The sequence below is a fragment of the Lithobates pipiens genome, unplaced genomic scaffold (assembly GCF_037356315.1).
Source record: "Lithobates pipiens isolate NorthernLeopardFrog02 unplaced genomic scaffold, aLitPip1_a1.2 Scaffold_22, whole genome shotgun sequence".
Lineage (NCBI taxonomy): Eukaryota > Metazoa > Chordata > Amphibia > Anura > Ranidae > Lithobates > Lithobates pipiens.
In genome coordinates this window covers 191,514,258-191,533,562 of record NW_027507784.1, presented here as the reverse complement: position 1 = coordinate 191,533,562, position 19,305 = coordinate 191,514,258, and the positions used below count along the sequence as shown (strand labels likewise).

Genomic DNA, 19,305 nt, shown 5'->3' with positions numbered 1-19,305 from the left:
ATAAATGCATGCATCATTTTGAAGAATGCACTTGGTGCAATCCATGGCAAGAAAATATTTGTAATGTTTTTATTAGAGATTTTGTATTTTGCTTTGTTTTAGAAAGACTGAGAGGATTATATCCTCTGTCAGGCTCTTTTTACTCTGTGTTCCAGATGAGAAATGTTGACTTCACTTCCTGTCTTGGGGACACCTTGTCTTCCAGACAAAACACAAGGGTAAACCTTTCTAACTGGTACACAGACAGCAGTAAAATGCTTTAGGGCCCGTTCACATGTGTGCTGCCCTATTATTGTTTGTTGTGTCAGAAAAACTCCAGTGCCAAATTTTGGTCTCGAGTCGGGCATGATTTTACAAATGTGTTTTTTCTCGCAATAATCATGATAAAATTGCGCCATGTTGGGTTGCCATTCTGGATATATGGCATTAAAACTCACATTGTGTGTTTTGTCAGATTTGAAATTGTAGCGTTCCTGCCTGTGATTCTGAATCGTTTACATGTGAATGGGGCCTTAAGCAGAGTGTGTAAGAGTTGGTACCATTGCCATTTATTTACTTATTGCTGTGCCCAAATTGGGGAGATATCCTCACTGGGGCCCTAGGCAGATATACAAACCTAAAAGAGTTTCTAAGAGTAAAGGTTTTTTTTTTCTGTAGTTATTTTATCAGAAGTTGTGGGGACAGAATAATTGTTTCATTTTGAATTTATTGTGCATATTAATACACAAAAAAGGCTTTATTATGTTATGACAACAGACATTTTCTTGCACTTTGTTACCAGGAGTGATAATATATTTCTGAAGGTAAGTAGGCTTCATGTAGTGGTGTTTTCTGCATGGTGAGTGCACCTGGAACCATTCATAGTTTTTTAGTGACTGCGTGCTTTGTACACTAGTATATATAGTAGAGAATGTGGGAACACAAAACACATCATGAATGAGTCTTGGCTTATGTTGCAAAATAAAGGGCACCATTTACTAAGTACAAAGAAATTAGATGAGGTCATGATATAGACAACCAGTGTGTTTAAATTCTAAATGCATTTTCACACCATAAATCTGAGTTTTTAATAATAGAACAAAATATTTAAAAAATTTGTAGCTTTTACCTGCATACTTTTTAGCAACTATGCTTACTTTGGTTTATCTCATAAAAAATAGTGCGGCTCATTTATGATGTGCCAAGGGCATATCATAACTTAGAACAACCATCAGAATTCTATTTAGAGCAGTTAAATACAAAAGATGTATGATGTTGGTTTTTAGGAGTTGCGAGGCTTTGCACATTGTGCCCAGTTCTTTTTCCATAAACTTGAGTATGTTTTCATAGGACACAATTAGTTATTTACAACTGCAATTCTAGGTGCTGTTGTGCGGGCAAAAAAACGCAAATAATGAAATAGTTTTATGCGTTTTTTTTTTTTAATACAATTGACATAAGATATTTTACTGAAATAAAAATGTAAAATAATTTAAAACAAAGATTATCCTTTTGGACTGCAGCTTCATGAATACTTGTTTCACCCATTCTTCCAACAGGTTGCACATTTAATATGACATACTCTTCTGAGGGGTCATGCTGAAATAACATAAGATATCTAGAAAGGAGACCAAGATGCACAGGGAGGGCTGCAGAGGTCTCACATAGATGAATTAAGGCTTGTTTATTGCACAAAAAAAGAAAATATCATAGCCTTATGAATGGATTCTTTACAGTATAAGTGGTTAAGCTGTGAGATGGTCAACCACGGAGGTGATAATGGCAAAATCAATAACTGAATTAAAAAGGGAATAGAACTGTTTTAACAGTTGAAATGAAAGGGGAAATGGGGGCAGACAGGGCAGTTTGGGACTTTGTGTGAAACACAACACTAGGGCAAAATGAGTCATTAAATGTAAATAAAATAAATATTTATTAATAGCCCATGAGAGCATAGTGCAATCAATGATACAAACATTTAAATCAATAGGTATGGTACAGAGTAGGTCAATCATGATAATGCATCATATTATCGCATATTACACACTGTAGCACATGATCAATGATAGTAGCATCAACACTACATCCAACATGTATATACATAGCCAGTATTGTATCAGAATAAAATTAATGACTCAAATATTGAAAACCCATAGTAGGTACATGATTGCTGTGACAGACATCAAATATGTATGCTCAATGCGTTTCATGGAAATTTGTCTACTCATCAGGAGCAGCTAATTGGGGATACCTATAATATATTATAAATTGGTAATTAATGTTTAATTAAAACAGGAAGAGAGGGAGCAGAAACTGGTCCTAACACTCTTACCTATGGGTATATAGTATGATGGTAGTATGTGGTGCGTATGTGATGATGGCAGGCGCCAGGCGATGAGTATAGCATCCCCGTGGGAGCTGAGCAGGTAACAAAGTGGCAGCAAGGCGGGGCAAACCAGGGACCACGTGTAAAATTAGATGGCAAGAAAATTCCCCTTCCAAAATTTTGGTGTAAAATATGAACCTGAAGGGTGGCTGTAATACATAATAATAAGCAATTGTGAGCAAAATGGGTATCATGAGATACCACAGAGTGGAGGAAAGAGTGCAAAATTGGTCAAGAATAGAATGAGAGGGTATGTGAGAAGCCCCCAGGTGTGAACTAAATAGAGCAATGCAGGAAAATTGAGAAAAAGACAACTCGACAAGAATCTCAAAAAGCAGCAGTGAATTACCTTGAGTATAAAAAGAAGCCTGTAAAGTTTAGAACTAGATGTGCCAGAGTGCACAAGATGTGAAATTCGCGGATGTCTGGAGATGACATATACCAGCCAGCCAGCGAGGTCCCGCCAACACCACGCCGGGTCGTGCTGTGAGAGAGGAACCGGAGGTAGCCATAAACAGGAGACTAGCGCCTATATGTAGGCAACCACCGCCTCCCTCAACTTGCATGCCAGGGAGACAAACAACGTCAGCACGCGGCCACGTGACATCAGATGTGCTGGCGTGTGGGGTGTGGCATTGACGCTCAGCAGAATTGGGCCCCACAACCAGAAGGATCGAGGGAGTGGGGGGACAGCCCCAGTGTGCATCGCAGCTCCCGGGAGTGGATAGAAGCCACTCCCCAAGTGCCAACCTCACAAGCATACAATAAAACAAGAATATTCCAATATAGCAAATGGCATGTAAGGGCACTTGATAGTCAACAGCAATATAAGACAACAATACATGAAGTAGGTAAAATAAACAGTGTGTGTTTCCATCCCTGTTAGTTTGAAACTAGAGAAAAATGTTGACACTTTATATGAGACCATTTTATAGAAAAGGAATAAGAGAAAAGAAAATAGTTGCACACCCCGGGTAATATCAAAGAAAATGGAATTGTCCCCCGTAAGGGGTCTTCTATGCAGCAAGAGGTTGAGAAAATACTACATGAAGTATAATTAAGGTTTTATTATGACATAGTATCAAAAATGTGACAAAATCAGTCAAAACATGAGCTGTAGTACAAAAGATAAAAACCGCAACATCAATAATCTTACTGTACATAATAATAAACAGTGCTCAAGCACTAATGTAAAGATGATATACAAATTCTGACACGTTTCAACCCCGCCAGATCTTCTTCAGAGGATTTTGTAAGCTGTAGAAATGTTTACATATGTTGGAATTCATAATTATATTCGGTAAAAAGTAATACATTTTCATTTTATATATGTATAATTACCAATCACGTTATGTTGTACGATGTCTCAAGAGGCTCTAAATGGAGACCCCTTACTTGATCCAAGAGTCACCGGTCAGCCGGTGCCTCCACAAAGAGGGAGGGGAAAAGGGAGGCCAAATGCTCATACACGTCTACAATGGTGGCAATCCTAATAGCCTAGGAGGGGTGTGGAGGCAGGTGGACAGCACCTGCAAGGGCATCAAATAAAATGCTGAAGATGTATTTTGTTTAACGTTCATGGGAAAAAAAACACGTGCACATATATAGATGTGTACATATTGCATAGTAAGGTTGAATAAAAACACCAGTCCATCCAGTTCAACCTGAGTGAGTGTCTACAATTGTCCCCATTCCTGTAGATTTCACACTCTCATCGGTCCCTACCCTCAAGGAGCCCACAATCCAAAGTCCCCATTCATATACTAGGGCCAATTTTGAAAAGAAGACAATTAACCTACCTGCATGTCTTTGGAGTGTGGGAGGCAACCGGACTACCCGGAGGAAACCCACGCAGGCACAGGGAGAACATGCAAACTCCAGGCAGGTAGTGTTGTAGTTGGGATTCAAACCAGCGACCGTTCTTACTGCTAGGTGAGAGTGCTAACCACTACACCACTGTGCCGTCCATATGTGCAATGTACATGTGTTTTCCTCAATCCTGCAGCATATTGTTCGAGAGTCCTTTCCTCACATTCTTTCCACACCATGTCTCTCCATTCCTTCCTTACTTTTCATATCCTTCCCTTTTTCAATCTTTTTTTTTTTTTATTCTTTCCTATTTCTTTCTTTTGTGTCATATCAGCAGTTTATTTTTATTTTTTTGCGCAATGATTGTGACTCCTCCTAACACGCATATGAGCATTTGGCCTCCCTTTTCCCCTCCCTCTTTGTGGAGGCAGTGGCTGACCGGGGACTCTTGGATCAAGTAAGGGGGTCTCCCTCTAGAGGCTGTTGAGACATCGTACAACATAATGTGATTGTTTATTATATATAAAATGAAAATGTTTTATTACTTTTTATTCTTTGAGTATAATTATGAGTTCCAACATATGTAAACATTTCTACAGCTTACAAAATCCTCTGAAGCAGACTCGGTGGGGTCGAAACGCGTCAGTTTCGTATATCATATTTACATTAGTGCTTGAGCACCGTTTATTATTGTGCACATAATTGTATGAAAGAATGGGAAATAGATTTGGCGCTATACCCTTGAATTAAATAATAATAATAGAATGAAACAAATTGTGAAAAAAATTATATAAAAAAATTTATATAAAAAATGATCAGCACGCTGGTAAATAATGAACGAATCTTATGAACTATAAAACTTAAAACACTGTGAAATCCGACAATATCATATGGAAAGCCCAAAAGGGCCGTGCTTGTTCTAAGTGCTTAAATCACTCTAGGTGCCCTATATCAAGTACTTAATGTACTAGTGTCACTAGAAATAAATTTTCATAAAAAATATATGCAAATGCAATAATAAAAGTGCAAGCCTAACCACGTAATAAATTAATAAAGATAAATAAACTTGCAATTGCAAAGAGATAAAGACAAAATAAAAATACAAGTAAAAAAATTCCAAGTAAAAAATTAAATGTGAATATAAATAAAAATAAAAATTTCAATCTGTGAAAGTCGCACGCTTATAAAAAAGCCAATGTGATATGTGCCAAAAAAATGAGTAACAAGTGAACAACAATAAATAATGGTGAAAATCTTCCGTGATTATCTTCAAAAAATATACAACTGCTGCTCCCAGTGCACAGTGAATAATAATGTGATTGCTCTCACCAGAGCTCTTACCCCAACAGGGGTGGATCAGCCTCCACAGTATAAGCCACTGTGCTGCTTTCTGGCAATGGTTTGATGTTGTCCTGGGAGACGCCTGCTCTTCTGCTGGTATTGCGTGCCACGTTATGTATGGTAAGGAAAAAACATATCCATGGTGCAGTATGTATTGACAAGGAGTTTATTAATAAAGTAAGAAAACTACTCACTAACAGAAGGTGACCGATGTTTTTTTGTAAAAAGACCGCTTCTTTTAGAATCCCGACGGCTGTATTGCCGTCTGTGTAGAAAGTGCACGCTGTCTGGCCACGCCCTACGCGTTTCGTCACACCGTCATCTGGAGCGGCCATCTTTGCGCACCTTTTACCTTATATAGGGTGCAGTGCTCCACACCGCCTGCGCGTACAACCGCCGCCATTTTAAGTGAGGGAATGCCCTCTACCTCCGTTTAACAATACTATTCCTATTTGCGCATGGCAGGAGAAATGTCCACTGATTGTTTATTGCGCCTGCGCGGCAAATTGCTGCCATTTTTGCTGAGGGAATATCCCTAATAGATACCGGAGGATGTACTGCAGGAGATTGGGCACTGCTAACCCAATATATGCATATTTCGTCCGAGGCTGCTGGGGGCTGGTAAATTCCCACTCTCAAACCAGCGGCCCCGGAACTACATGATTTACATATATAATAAAATGAAAAAGCTAATGGACATAAAGGTAAATATAACGTAATAAAAAAGTTAAAAATTCAAAAAAATTTTATATGTATTAAGAAAAAATACAAAATGTAAAACTGTGAAAAAATGAGTGAATGGGGGATTTCAGAGACATTTAAAACCCATCTTATAAGGGAACCTAATTCCAGGGGAGGCAAGGAATAGAATAAGAATAAAAATAAAATAAAATTTGATTTAAATAAATCAATTTTTATTTTATTTTTATTCTTATTTTTGGTCTTATTCTATTCCTTGCAGGCGCAATAAACAACCAGTGGGCATTTCTCCTGCCATGCGCAAATAGGAATAGTATTGTTAAACGGAGGTAGAGGACATTCCCTCACTTAAAATGGCGGCAGTTGTCCGCGCAGGCGGTGTGGAGCACTGCACCCTATATAAGGTAAAAGGTGCACGAAGATGGCCGCTCCAGATGACGTCAGTGTGACAAAACGCGTAGGGCGTGGCCAGACAGCGTGCACTTTCTACACAGACGGCAATACGGCCGGCGGGATTCTAAAAGAAGCGTTCTTTTTACAAAAAAACATCGGTCACCTTCTGTTACAAAAAACTATTGATTACCTTCTGTTTGTGAGTAGTTTTCTTACTTTATTAATAAACTCCTTGTCAATACATACTGCACCATGGATATGTTTTTTCCTTACCATACATAATGTGGCACGCAATACCAGCGGAAGAGCAGGCATCTCCCAGGACAACATCAAACCATTGCCAGAAAGCAGCACAGTGGCTTATACTGTGGAGGCTGATCCACCCCTGTTGGGGTAAGAGCTCTGGTGAGAGCAATCACATTATTATTCACTGTGCACTGGGAGCAGCAGTTGTATATTTTTTGAAGATAATCACGGAAGATTTTCACTATTATTTATTGTTGTTCACTTGTTACTCATTTTTTTGGCACATATCACATTGGCTTTTTTATAAGCGTGCGACTTTCACAGATTGAAATTTTTATTTTTATTTATATTCACATTTCATTTTTTACTTGGAATTTTTTTACTTGTATTTTTATTTTGTCTTTATCTCTTTGCAATTGCAAGTTTATTTATCTTTATTAATTTATTACGTGGTTAGGCTTGCACTTTTATTATTGCATTCGCATATGTTTTTTATGAAATTTTTTTTCTAGTGACACTAGTACATTAAGCACTTGATATAGGGCACCTAGAGTGATTTAAGCACTTAGAACAAGCACGACCCTTTTGGGCTTTCCATATATTGTCGGATTTCACAGTGTTTTAAGTTTTATAGTTTATAAGATTCGTTCATTATTTACCAGCGTGCTGATAATTTTTTATGTAAATTTTTTTATATAATTTTTTTTCACAATTTGTTTCATTCTATTAATATTTAATTCAAGGGTATAGCGCCAAATCTATTTCCACCCATACAGGGCGGCAAATTAAGTAGAGGCTGCTCATACCATAGACATATCAATTGGTTCCGTAGCGCAATCTTCCCCGTCTTTGCTTCTTTATTATTGTGCACAGTCACATTAATGATTGTTGTTTTTATCTTTTGTACTAAAGCTCATGTTTTGACTGATTTTGTAAACTTTTTGATACTATGTCAGAATAAAACCTTAATTATACTTCATGTAGTATTTTCTCAACCACTTGCTGCCTAGAAAACCCCTTACGGAGGACAATTCCCTTTTCTTCTCTTTATATGAGACCTTGACCATCCAGTACATAGATCTCCATCCCTATTAACTTCCCATTGTAACAGTTGGATACAGGAAATTGATCCATCTCCGTATCCCCCACCAAGTGGGGCACAATTCAACATGTTTGCTCAGTTCTTTTTTTTTTTTATACCCACTTTTATTGTCAATTGTCAATCAAGGCCTATTCTAATAAACTGGATAGCTTTAGTATCACATACTAAAGGCCATAAGGTCATGCTGAGGGCAGAGATGCTTAAAGCGGAGGTCCACCCTAAAGTGGACCTTCCGCTCATCGGAACCCTCCCCCCCTCCGGCGCCACAATTGGCACCTTTCAGGGGGGAGGGGGGTGCAGATACCTGTACAGTACAGGTATTCTGCACCCACTTCCGGGATAGCTCTCTGCGGAAAGGCGTATAGATATTACGCCCCTTTCCGCAAGTGCCCCGCTGCCTGCTGGGAAACGCACAGATCCCAGAGGCAGCGGGGACCGTCCTTATTGCGCAGCGCGGCTCGCGCGTGCGCAGTAGGGAACCGGGAAATGAAGCCGAAAGGCTCCATTTCCTGATTCCCATACCCAAGATGGCGGCGGCAGCACCCGACAGACGATCTAGAGATCGGCTTCGGGTGCCGACATCGCGGGCGCGCTGGACAGGTAAGTGTCACTATTTTAAAAGTCAGCAGCTGCAGTATTTGTAGCTGCTGGCTTTTAAAAAAAAAAAAAAAAAAACGCGGACTCCCGCTTTAAGGAGACATTGTTACATAGTAGGTGCAAGTCCATCAAGTCCAACCTATGTGTTCGATTATATACATTGTATATCCCTGTATGTTGCGGTCATTCAGGTGCTTATTTAATAGTTTCTTGAAACTATCAATGCCCCCACCGCTGAGAGCACCGCCTGTGGAAGGGAATTCCACATTGCTCTTACAGTAAAGAACCCTCTAGCTTAAGGTTGAACCTCTTTAATTCTAATTTTAATGAGTGGCCATGAGTCTTGTTAAACTCTTTTGTGAATTTTTTTTATCCCTATTGTGGGGTCACCAGTATGTTATTTGTATATTCAAATCATATTCCCTCTTAAGTGTCAATTCTCCAGAGAGAATAAGTTCAGTACTCACAACCTTTGCTCATAACTAATATCCTCCAGACCCTTTATTAGCTTTTTTGCCCTTCTTTGTACACGCAGTTTACCCATCCCAGTCTGGTACATTTTGACTCATCACCTAGAGCACAACTGCCACCCTACATGGCTAAGAGCCCAGTTCTAGGGGTACCCAGAGTGGGCAAAGTGTAAGTACACTAATCATCTATGAGAAAGTGTGTGTAAAAGGCCGCTATCTGGATAAAACAATATAAGTGATAAATTAATTCCTTATGTAAAAACAAGTGACCAAAAAAAGCACAATTCATCAATTTACATCAAAGTCCATAAATGTCTATATAGACAATTCTTCAATATATGCTCCAACACCGTGCTTCTAAAATATGTGCTCCAAAACTTCAGACACAATAGCGCTTCACTCGAAGTGACTTTAAATTGCGCTCACCAGAATTCTTTGGCCAACAAGTGACCATAAAGCATATGTGAGATCCTCCTCTGTTCATAGGTCTATCTCCACATCTATTTCACTCCTCCATGTATGGATACCATACGATCACCGTCGGATATGCAGTGTTATGTGGAAGAAACCCTTTCCAGTATCAAACATCATTTGTCTCCCATCACGAGACTCTGTCTAATTGGCTCAGCCACAAAAGAGCCACTGAAGGCAGGTATAGTGTAATAATGCTTTTTTATTTTAAAAGGTACACTTGCATATGTGCATTCAGATGCAGAAAGGCACAAAAGCAGCTCGAGGGTCTGTAGAACCGGTCCTGCATCGCTGTGTGACTAGTGGCGTGCGTTTCAACTACCCAGTGGAAGTGGAGGGCTCCTTTCAATTTGTGTGTCAGGCTTCTCTTCCCTCAGGCATTTCACGCTCAAACACACGTCATCAGGAGGTTTATATGCACTTCCTGATGATGCGTGCCTTTCTGCATCCGAATGGACATATTTTTAAATTAAAGCCAATTCCACAGATTCTTGTGATGAGAGACAGATGTTATTTGATACTGTAAAGAGTTTCTTCCACATACCACTGCATCACTGCATATCCGACTGTGATCGTATGGTGTCCACACATGGTGGCGTGAAATAGACGTGGAGATAGACCTACGAACTAAGGAGTTTCTCACATTACATGCTTTATGGTTACTTGTCGGCCGAGGAATTCTGGTGAACGCATTTTAAAGTCACTTCCGGCGAAGCACTACTGTCAAGTTTTGGAGCACATATTATTTTAGAAGCAGGTGTTGGAGCATATATTAAAGAATGGTCTATATAGACATTTATGGACTTGTGACGTAAATTGATTGTTTTTTTGGTCACTTGTAATTATATAATAAATTAATAATTTATCACTTATATAGTTTTATCCAGATAGTGCCCTTTATACACACTTTATCTTGAATTATTAGTATACCACAAATTTTAGGTGCAGCACTGGCATATTTAGTTATTGGCGTCATAACCTTTAATTTTTCACACTAATCATCTAATAAAAATGCACAGACTGTGGACAGGCCCCCAGACAGGGACTTAGGACCCCACAGGATGGCAATGCCAGGAGAAGCATTTAACACAAGTATGTGTTGCTGACTATTAAAAGTATAATGTGTGGGATCCAGTTATAGCTAATATAAATTGGGCACAAAGAGTGACATTTTAATATGTGGTTTACAGGGAAACAGGAATAAATCTGATTTAGCTTTATAAATCAAACTATGCTATTATATTTAGTAAAATATTTTCACAAATGCATATCACAGTGCGTTTCTATAACCTAATTTAAGCTTCATGTCTTTTTTGTTTCTTGGTACTTTGTATCAATGGTGCCAACAGATTTTTGACGCATGTTGGTCCTAAACCAACAAACAAGGGTTTTGTAAAGAAAGTTTTCTCCAGCATCTGTCTGAAACTCTATTTGGAGACATTCTCTTCTAGTGATTTTGCTTCTTGCCTTCTTGCCTCTGGCTATGTTTCCATTCAATATCTAAACATTTTAGGCTCGAAGGGAATTAAAGCGCTTGAAGGAGGAGGCTAGGCGTAAGCATGCAGTTGCAGTCATTTGGGCTTTCTGGCTTGGACTAAAGGTACTGTTTCTATCACATTGAAATCGGTTCATTGCTAACCATGGTCTTTGCTGATTTTTTTTCTTTCCTCTCTCTTAACTGGTTGCTGCCTTTTTCTTTCAGTCGTTTAGATCACTCCAAATAGTGTGAACCATTTATTTTGTAATTGTTCATATGTTAACATTTTCTAAAGCTTTGTAACAGCAGAGGCATGATTCTTATTTTATTCACAATTTTTATGCATATTTGTTTTGCAAAACATTTACGAGTTTAATGACAAAAATCTCCATATCTGTCATTAAATAGGAGTTTAGAGATGTGCAGAACTGTTTACCTACATAGTAGGTGACCTGCACAATCGGCACTGCAATTTAATTAACCACATTGAATAATTACATTACAATTGTGTTTTCACCCAAGATTTGCAACTTTCATCCAAAATTCACAGCATTTTCAGATGTAATCTTATGAAAAATGTGTACCTTGATCAAAACTGTATGAAAAATAGTTGAAAACATTGCTAAACAGACCCAACGGGATATAATTTCGTGATGTAGCAATTATTAGTCTAACCGCTAGGGAATCATTATTCCATGAGAAGATTAATAACCATTTTGCCAGTATTAAAGGTGCCCCTGATTTTGCACTCCAAATCGAATTGATACGGTTTCCTGTGCTCTCCCACTACTTTAATTTTCTAGAACCCTTGATAATACCCAGTACTTCTGAGCATGTGACATTCCGCCCTTCCTGGATGCATTGCTCTGGCTTAAATGACCAAACCCCAGGCCCAACATTGTCACAGGGAGTAATGGGAGATGATTATTATATAATACACTTCTGCAAATGAACAGAATGGTGGGGAACCATGGCTAAATGAAACATCAGGGGGTGTGAGTTGTTCTATTAGGGCAACCTGTTGCTTTACACTAAAGTGATAGATTCTGATTAAGGTCATAGGGAAAATGGATTTGCATGCAGACTAGGGCAATGATTGCATGGAACATTTCTGTATATAGCAGTCAATGATAATGTCCTTTATTGTATTGTTTTTTTATGGGTCACTCTGGTTGCCCAAATTATGGTGTGCATACAAGGTCCAGTTATCAGGTACAGTATGTTATTTTAGATGCTGTTAAACAATAATTGGGAATGTATTTAGTCAACGGCCAACTATTTAGAATAGTAGTCAATTTATTGGATACAATGACATGCTTTTACCAATTTTGTTAATATTTCAATAAATTATACTATGTAGTGCTATTTTTTTCCATAGCTACTTTAAAAACATATCTGCATTGTTCAAAGCGTCAGACGGTATGAAAATTTGTGCTAATGAACAAAAACACAAATTTTCCATTGCTCAATTTTTGCAAGTAACAGCATAAGCCCTTGCTTGTGCATTACAGTGGGGGCAAACTGCAGTCAGCAATTAAAAAATACATGGAAGATTCTGAAATCACTGATGATTTTATTGGGACAGTGTGCAGAAAAATAAAGGTTTTTTTCAATAAATCCTTTTAGGCTTAGTGGAGGGTTGAAAGCAAACATGTTAATAACGGGCCTTGTTTTTGTTGCTTGTATATACGTATAATAACATTACTTAAGTCACTTCTTCCTTTTTTCAGTTTGCTTTCCAGTACTATGATCTTGTTAAACATGTCACGTATACTTAGGCAAAAATTGCCATATAATAAACATTTGAGCTGTTTCAGCAGTGATCTTTACATAAATGCGTACTTGCTACTAAACTATCTACATAACCTGCATTTTCTCCACAACAAAATGTTTTAACTTGTTATTACCCCTTAGTGTTAATATACCTAAACTTGTACCATACTTGAAAAAGTTTGTTAAATATATACCAGCTGGACAAATTGGATCCTAAGCTAATGTTACTAAAAAAATTTGAAGAATTTGGTGATGACATTTAAAAGAAGTATAGCCAAAGTTTTTTTCTGAGCCATACTACTGAGTAACAGGAGTGCACTTATTTCTGCACTGCTGTGACCCAGATTCAGTTGACAGCGGGCTCCACTGCCGGCAGATGTCACAGAGCCTATCCCAACAATAATGTTGGGATCCACCCAGGTGCCTGACCGGCAGCTGGCTCGACCTCTCAGCATGTTGCTGAGAGCCTGAGCTATCCACTCCCTCTGCAGCACTCTAGTGGGTGATGGTAGAGAGAGCCGGTAACTGACAGTCATCGCTCACTTCTCAGTGAAAACCCGAAAACTGAGCGGTCAGCAGTCATGGAATCGTTCAATTCTCGGTCTTAGAGCTAGTCAGATCCATGCTGTGGCCATCTCATGTGGTAAAGCGCCACACAAACTGTTGGTGCTATGTAAATCCTGTATAATATTCTGGTTGAGTATAATTGTTTTTTTCTTTCCAATCATGCGCTTCTCCTTTAAGCCTGGTGTGAGTTTATGGATTCCAGCCTCAACCCCTGTGCGTCATTAGTTTAGAACTGTTATTTTTTTTTTTTAGCACATCATTTAAGAAACCTACATTACAAATTCGGAAAGATTACAACAATCAGACTCTGAGGAACTGCAAGCTTAACCCAGGACCTAGACTATACAGTTGGAAAAAAATAGCAAAGTGGGACTTTGAAAGAAACATGCAGTCACCAATAAGGGGTCAAACACGGCATATTTAATGTAAATCATGAACAAATTCATACAGGAAATGCATAATAAAACAGTAAAATTCATATATACATATTAGGAACATGAATTGCATGACAGTGTGTAGACATAAACTACACCAAATAAGAAACTTCCTAATTGCTTGAAATCACTAATAGCACTATAAATGTCCATATGAATAAAAATGAAATACATGTTCGGTTGAGCATTGCATATACTAAGGCTCAACGCATTTCATGGAGTATTTTTTTTCCACTCTTCAGGATCAGCAATGTCTTATTATCTGAAAAGAGACATAAAAGTATCTTAGTCACTGCCTTTGGGAGGAGGGACACCATAGGGACAATCTAGTTGGAAAAATATCTCCATTAAAGAGTCCTCGCAACTGTCATGTGGAGGTGCAGCCTTGAGAACTGGAAGCTCCCCTAAGGGCATCTTGTCTGGGAGCTGTGGCAGTGTGTGGTGCAAGCAGGTTCCCCACATGGCCCAACACACAGAGGACAGCTGTCCATACAATGGTGGCTCATAAAAAGCATTGACAGATGGTGTCTGGGCACATCAAAAAGTTTCTTCTAAGAGAAATATAAATATATATAAAATTTATCAAATTAACGATTGCTGTACTTGGACGAGTACTATATACTACAATTGTATAGCTGCCTATGTTAGCTGGTGTTGGGCTGCAGGCAGACCATGATGTACATTGATTGAGTGCTTACCTAGTAGTAAAAAGGAGCCATCAATGTGGACAACCGGACCCAAGTGAGGCCTATAAAGGCCCGCACGTCCAAACGCTACCTAATGTCATGTAGGCGTGCTGAGAGAGGTAAAGGCACCACTGCCAGAATGACAACATCATTCGGCGTAGGTGTCAGAAACCCCTCCCACTGGCCGTAGATTGGGGGGGGGGGGGGGACATCACCAGCATAACAATGCTCAAACTACGTCACGCACATGGTGTGTGTCACGTGGCATTGATGCTCAGCACGAAAGTATCCACCTGCTCCAAAGAGGGGTGGGGAGATCACGTGGTGCATATCGCAGCTCCAGGACATAGAAGTGAACCCATTTTCTCATGAAACCAGATCAAGGAGCAAAACCCACTGCAGAGTTTGTGGACAATATCTAAATGATGGGTAAAATAAAGAGCAAAAAAGGGGCCCATGGATGTCCGATTCCTCAAAGGGGATGTAATTGTGAACTACAAAGGCAGAAGGAAAAAGCTATTAACTGGCATGATGTACCAGCTGCAACTTGAAAAATAGAAATAAATAACAACCGAATACCATTCTAAAACCATAACCCATGATGATTGCATGACTCCATCCCTAGTTACATTGGCAGAATGAGGTAGGACTTTAGATGAGGAAGAAACCTACTATTGTCTCTAGTCTCCATCCTGGTTTCATTGGGGGAAGAAAAAAAAAAGAGCAAAGTGGGACTTTGAATGAAACATGCAGTCACCAATAAGGGGCTAAACACAGCATATTTAATGTAAATCTCAAACAAATTCATACAGGAAATGCATAATAAAACAGTAAAATTCGTATATATACATATTAGGAACATGAATTGCATGACAGTGTGTAGAGACATAAACTAGACCAACTGAGAAACGTCCTAATTGCTTGAAATCAGTGATAACACTACAAATGTCCATATGAATAAAAATGAAATGCATGACCGGTTGAGCATTGCGTATACTAGGGTTCTACGTGTTTCATGGAGTATTTTTATCCACTCTTCGGGATCAGCAATGTCTTATTATCTGAAAGAGACATAAAAGTATCTAAGTCACTGCCTTTGGGGGGGGGGGGGGGGGGGTGGGGAGGGACACCAATGAAACATTATTATTATTATTATTATACAGGATTTATATAGCGCCGACAGTTTATGCAGCACTTTACAACATTAGGGCAGACAGTACAATTACGATAAATTCAGTACAGGGGGGGAATCAGAGGGCCCTGCTCGTTAGAGCTTACAATCTAGGAGATAGAGGGCCCTGCTCGTTAGAGCTTACAATCTAGGAGATATATCCCTGTACGTTGCGGTCATTCAGGTACTTATCTAATAGTTTCTTGAAACTATCGATGCCCCCCGCTGAGACCACCGCCTTTGGAAGGGAATTCCACATCCTTGCCGCTCTTACAGTAAAGAACCCTCTACGTAGTTTAAGGTTAAACCTTTCTTCTAATTTTAATGATTGGCCACAGGTCTTGTTAAGCTCTCTTCCGTGGAAAAGTTTTATCCTTATTGTGGGGTCACCAGTATGATATTTGTATACATTTGTATATTGAAATTATATCCCCTCAAATGCATCTCCAGAGAGAATAATTTCAGTGCTTGCAACCTTTCCTCATAACTAATATCATCCAGACCCTTTGTTAGCTTTGTTGCCCTTCTTTGTACTTGCTCCATTTCCAGTACATCCTTCCTGAGGACTGGTGCCCCGAACTGGACAGCATACTATAGGTGCAGCCGGACCAGAGTCTTGTAGAGCTGGAGAATTATTGTTTTATCTCTGGAATGAATCCCCTTTTTATTCCATGCCAATATTCTGTTTGCTAAGTTAGCAGCAGCTTGGCATTGCATGCCATTACTGAGCCTATCATCTACTAGGACCCCCAGGCCCTTTTCCATCCTAGATTCCTGCAGAGGTTCTTCCCCAATGTATAGATTGCATTCATATTTTTGCCACCCAAATGCATTTAAAATTTTTCTACATTGAACATCATTTGCCATGTAGTTGCCCACCCCAGTAATTTGTTCAGATTTTTTGCAAGGTTTCCACATCCTGCGGAGAAGTTATTGCCCTGCTTAGCTTAGTATTGTCTGCAAATATAGAGATTGAACTGGGTCGTTTATGAACATATTAAACAAGATTTGTCCCAGCCCAGAACCCTGGGGGTCCCCACTACCCACCCCTGACCATTCTGAGTAACTCCCCATTTATCACCACCCTCTGAACTCACCCTTGTAGCCAGTTTTCAATCCATCTACTCACCCCATGGTCCATGCCAACGGACCTTATTTTGTACATTAAGCATTTATGGGGAACTGTGTCAAATGCTTTTGCAAAATCCACATACACCATGTCTACGGGCCTTCCTTTATCTAGATGGCAACTCACCTCATAGAAGGTTAATAGATGGGTTTGGCAAGAACGATCCTTCATGAATACATGTTGATTACTGCTAATGATACCGTTCTCATTACTAAAATCTTGTATATAGTCCCTTATTCCCTCCAAGAGTTTACATACTATTGATGTTAACTGGTCTGTAATTCCCAGGGATTTATTTTGGGCCCTTTTTAAATATTGGTGCTACATTGGCTTTTCTCCAATCAGCTGGTACCATTCCAGTTAGTAGATTATCAGTAAAAATTAGGAACAATGATCTGGCAATTACTTGGCTGAGATCCCCAAGTACCCTTGGGTGCAAGCCATCTGGTCCCGGTGATTTAATGTTGCGTTTCTCAAGTCTAATTTTAATTTTGTCCTCTGTTAACCATGGAGGTGCTTCCTGTGATGTGTCATGAGGATAAACACTGCAGTTTTGGTTACTGAAGACCCCCGATTCCCTCATGAAGACAGAGGAGAAGAATGCATTCAAAACCTTCACCATCTCCCTATCCTTTGTAACCAGATGTCCTTCCTCATTCTTCATGGGGCCAATATGGTCTGTCCTCCCTTTTTTACTGTTTACATACTTCAAGAATTTCTTGAGATGGTATTTTTTGAAGGCCTTCTTTTCATTTTATATGCATTTTTACGTTGGTGTTAAGCCACCCAGGACTTTTGTTCGCTCTTTTAAATGTATTACCCATTTGGATGCATTGGCTAATGCCCTTATTTAATATGATCTTAAAGCAAACCCATCTCTTCTCCGTGTTCTTTGTTCCTAAGATTGTTTCCCAATTTATGCCTTCTAGCAAGGTTTCTAGTTTAGGGAAGTTGGCTTTTTTTTTTCAATGTCTTTGTAATTCCCCTTATGTTTCCTATTTGTGTGATTTATACTGAAGCCAATTGACCTGTTACCTAAATTGCCCCATATTTCCACATCCGTGATCAGGTCTGTATTGTTGTTAATCAGTAGATCCAGTAACGCTTTATTCCTAGTTGGTACATCTACTATCTGACCCTTAAAATTGTCCTGCAAGACATTTAGGAACTGGTGAGCCTTAGATGAATTGTTTCCCTCTGCCCAGTCTATGTCTGGATAATTAAAATCCCCCATTATAACACTTCCCATCTTTGCTACTAATCCAAATTTTGATAGACCTGTCTCCCCTTCCTCCCTCAGGTTAGGGGGCCTATAGCATACTCCTAGTATTATTTTCCCCTTAGCTTCATCCCTTTGGAGTTCTACCCATAAGGATTCCATCTCCTCCCTAGCTCCCTTAGTGATGTCATCTCTCACATTCACTTGAACATTATTCTCGATATATAGGCATACCCCTCCCTTTTTTACCCTCTCTATTCTTGCGATAAAGGGTATACCCTTGAATGGTTGCCAGCCAATCATGAGCTGTTGAACCGGGTCTCTGAAATTCCCACAAAAACCAAATCCTCCTTGTACAACAGTATCTCTAGTTCACCCATCTTGTCTGCCAGGCTCCTGGCATTGGTGAACATGCCACGTAGTCGAATATTATCCTCTTATTTATGTGTTCCGAGATTGCAAATAGGACTTGCTGCTATACTTGCCTTGGGTTTATGTGCTTTGGTCAACCTACCACTAATGCCCCCAATACTACCCACTGAAATATGTTCCGTGCTGACTGTCTACCTCTGGATTCCCCCCCCCCCTCCCCCAAATCGCCTAGTTTAAAAACCCCTCTAACTTTTTGGCAATCTTCATTCCCAGCTGATCTGCATCCTCCTCACTTAGGTGCAGTCCATCCCTTCTATAGTACTAGTTATCAACTGAGTCCAGTCCTCCAGGAACCCAAACCATTCCTTACTTATACCTGCTCTTCAGCCACTTGTTTACTATCCTAATTTCCCTCTGCCTTTCTGGTGTGGCTTGATGTGGCTTCGTTTTAAGAATAATAGTTAAACACTTAAATCCTAAACATGCTATTATTCATTTTCAATCATTACATTTGACAGCGTATCGGTTTATTGATATCCATGGCATTGTTTGAATGTCATCTGTCTTTTCATTAGTGGTGATTGAATCAGGAGAATCGCCGATATGCTTATTTTTAATTGCCTAAATATTTGCATGCTGATCTAAGAGGAATTGCACAAATGTGCATTTGATAAATCTGCATTCAGAAAGTTTGGAGTGATACTCTTTATTGTTTAACCAAAGTTGTTGAAGATGCAAACTTTCTGGATATTTCTGATCTTTTCTTCAGGCTTTATACAGAGAAAAGTAATGAGTAAAAGTTCCGCCCTTAATAACTCAAGTTGGTAAATAAAGTGTATCCTTTAAACTCCAAACTTTTTGCATTTATTTATGACTAACACGGTACAATATTTTAATGAATCTTAATATAAATATTTGGGTGAATTAGGACATTTGCAGTTCACTGATTCATCATATTTGTGAATCAACGCACTCATTGCTGCT

The 19,305-nt window shown here is 39.2% G+C and overlaps 1 protein-coding gene across 5 annotated transcripts in view; it reads left to right on the top strand.

Moving 5' to 3' along the window:
* Positions 1-19,305, top strand: part of MYO1B (myosin IB) — a 420,293-nt gene that overhangs the window by 336,010 nt on the left and 64,978 nt on the right. For 3 of the 5 annotated variants that reach the window (XM_077448748.1, XM_077448751.1, XM_077448747.1), the window contains one exon: positions 11,007-11,093. The exons of the other annotated variants lie outside the window; for them this stretch is intronic. In XM_077448748.1, coding sequence (XP_077304874.1) covers positions 11,007-11,093 — 87 coding nt within the window. The remainder of the gene's footprint in view (positions 1-11,006; positions 11,094-19,305) is intronic. 5 annotated transcript variants of the gene reach the window in all.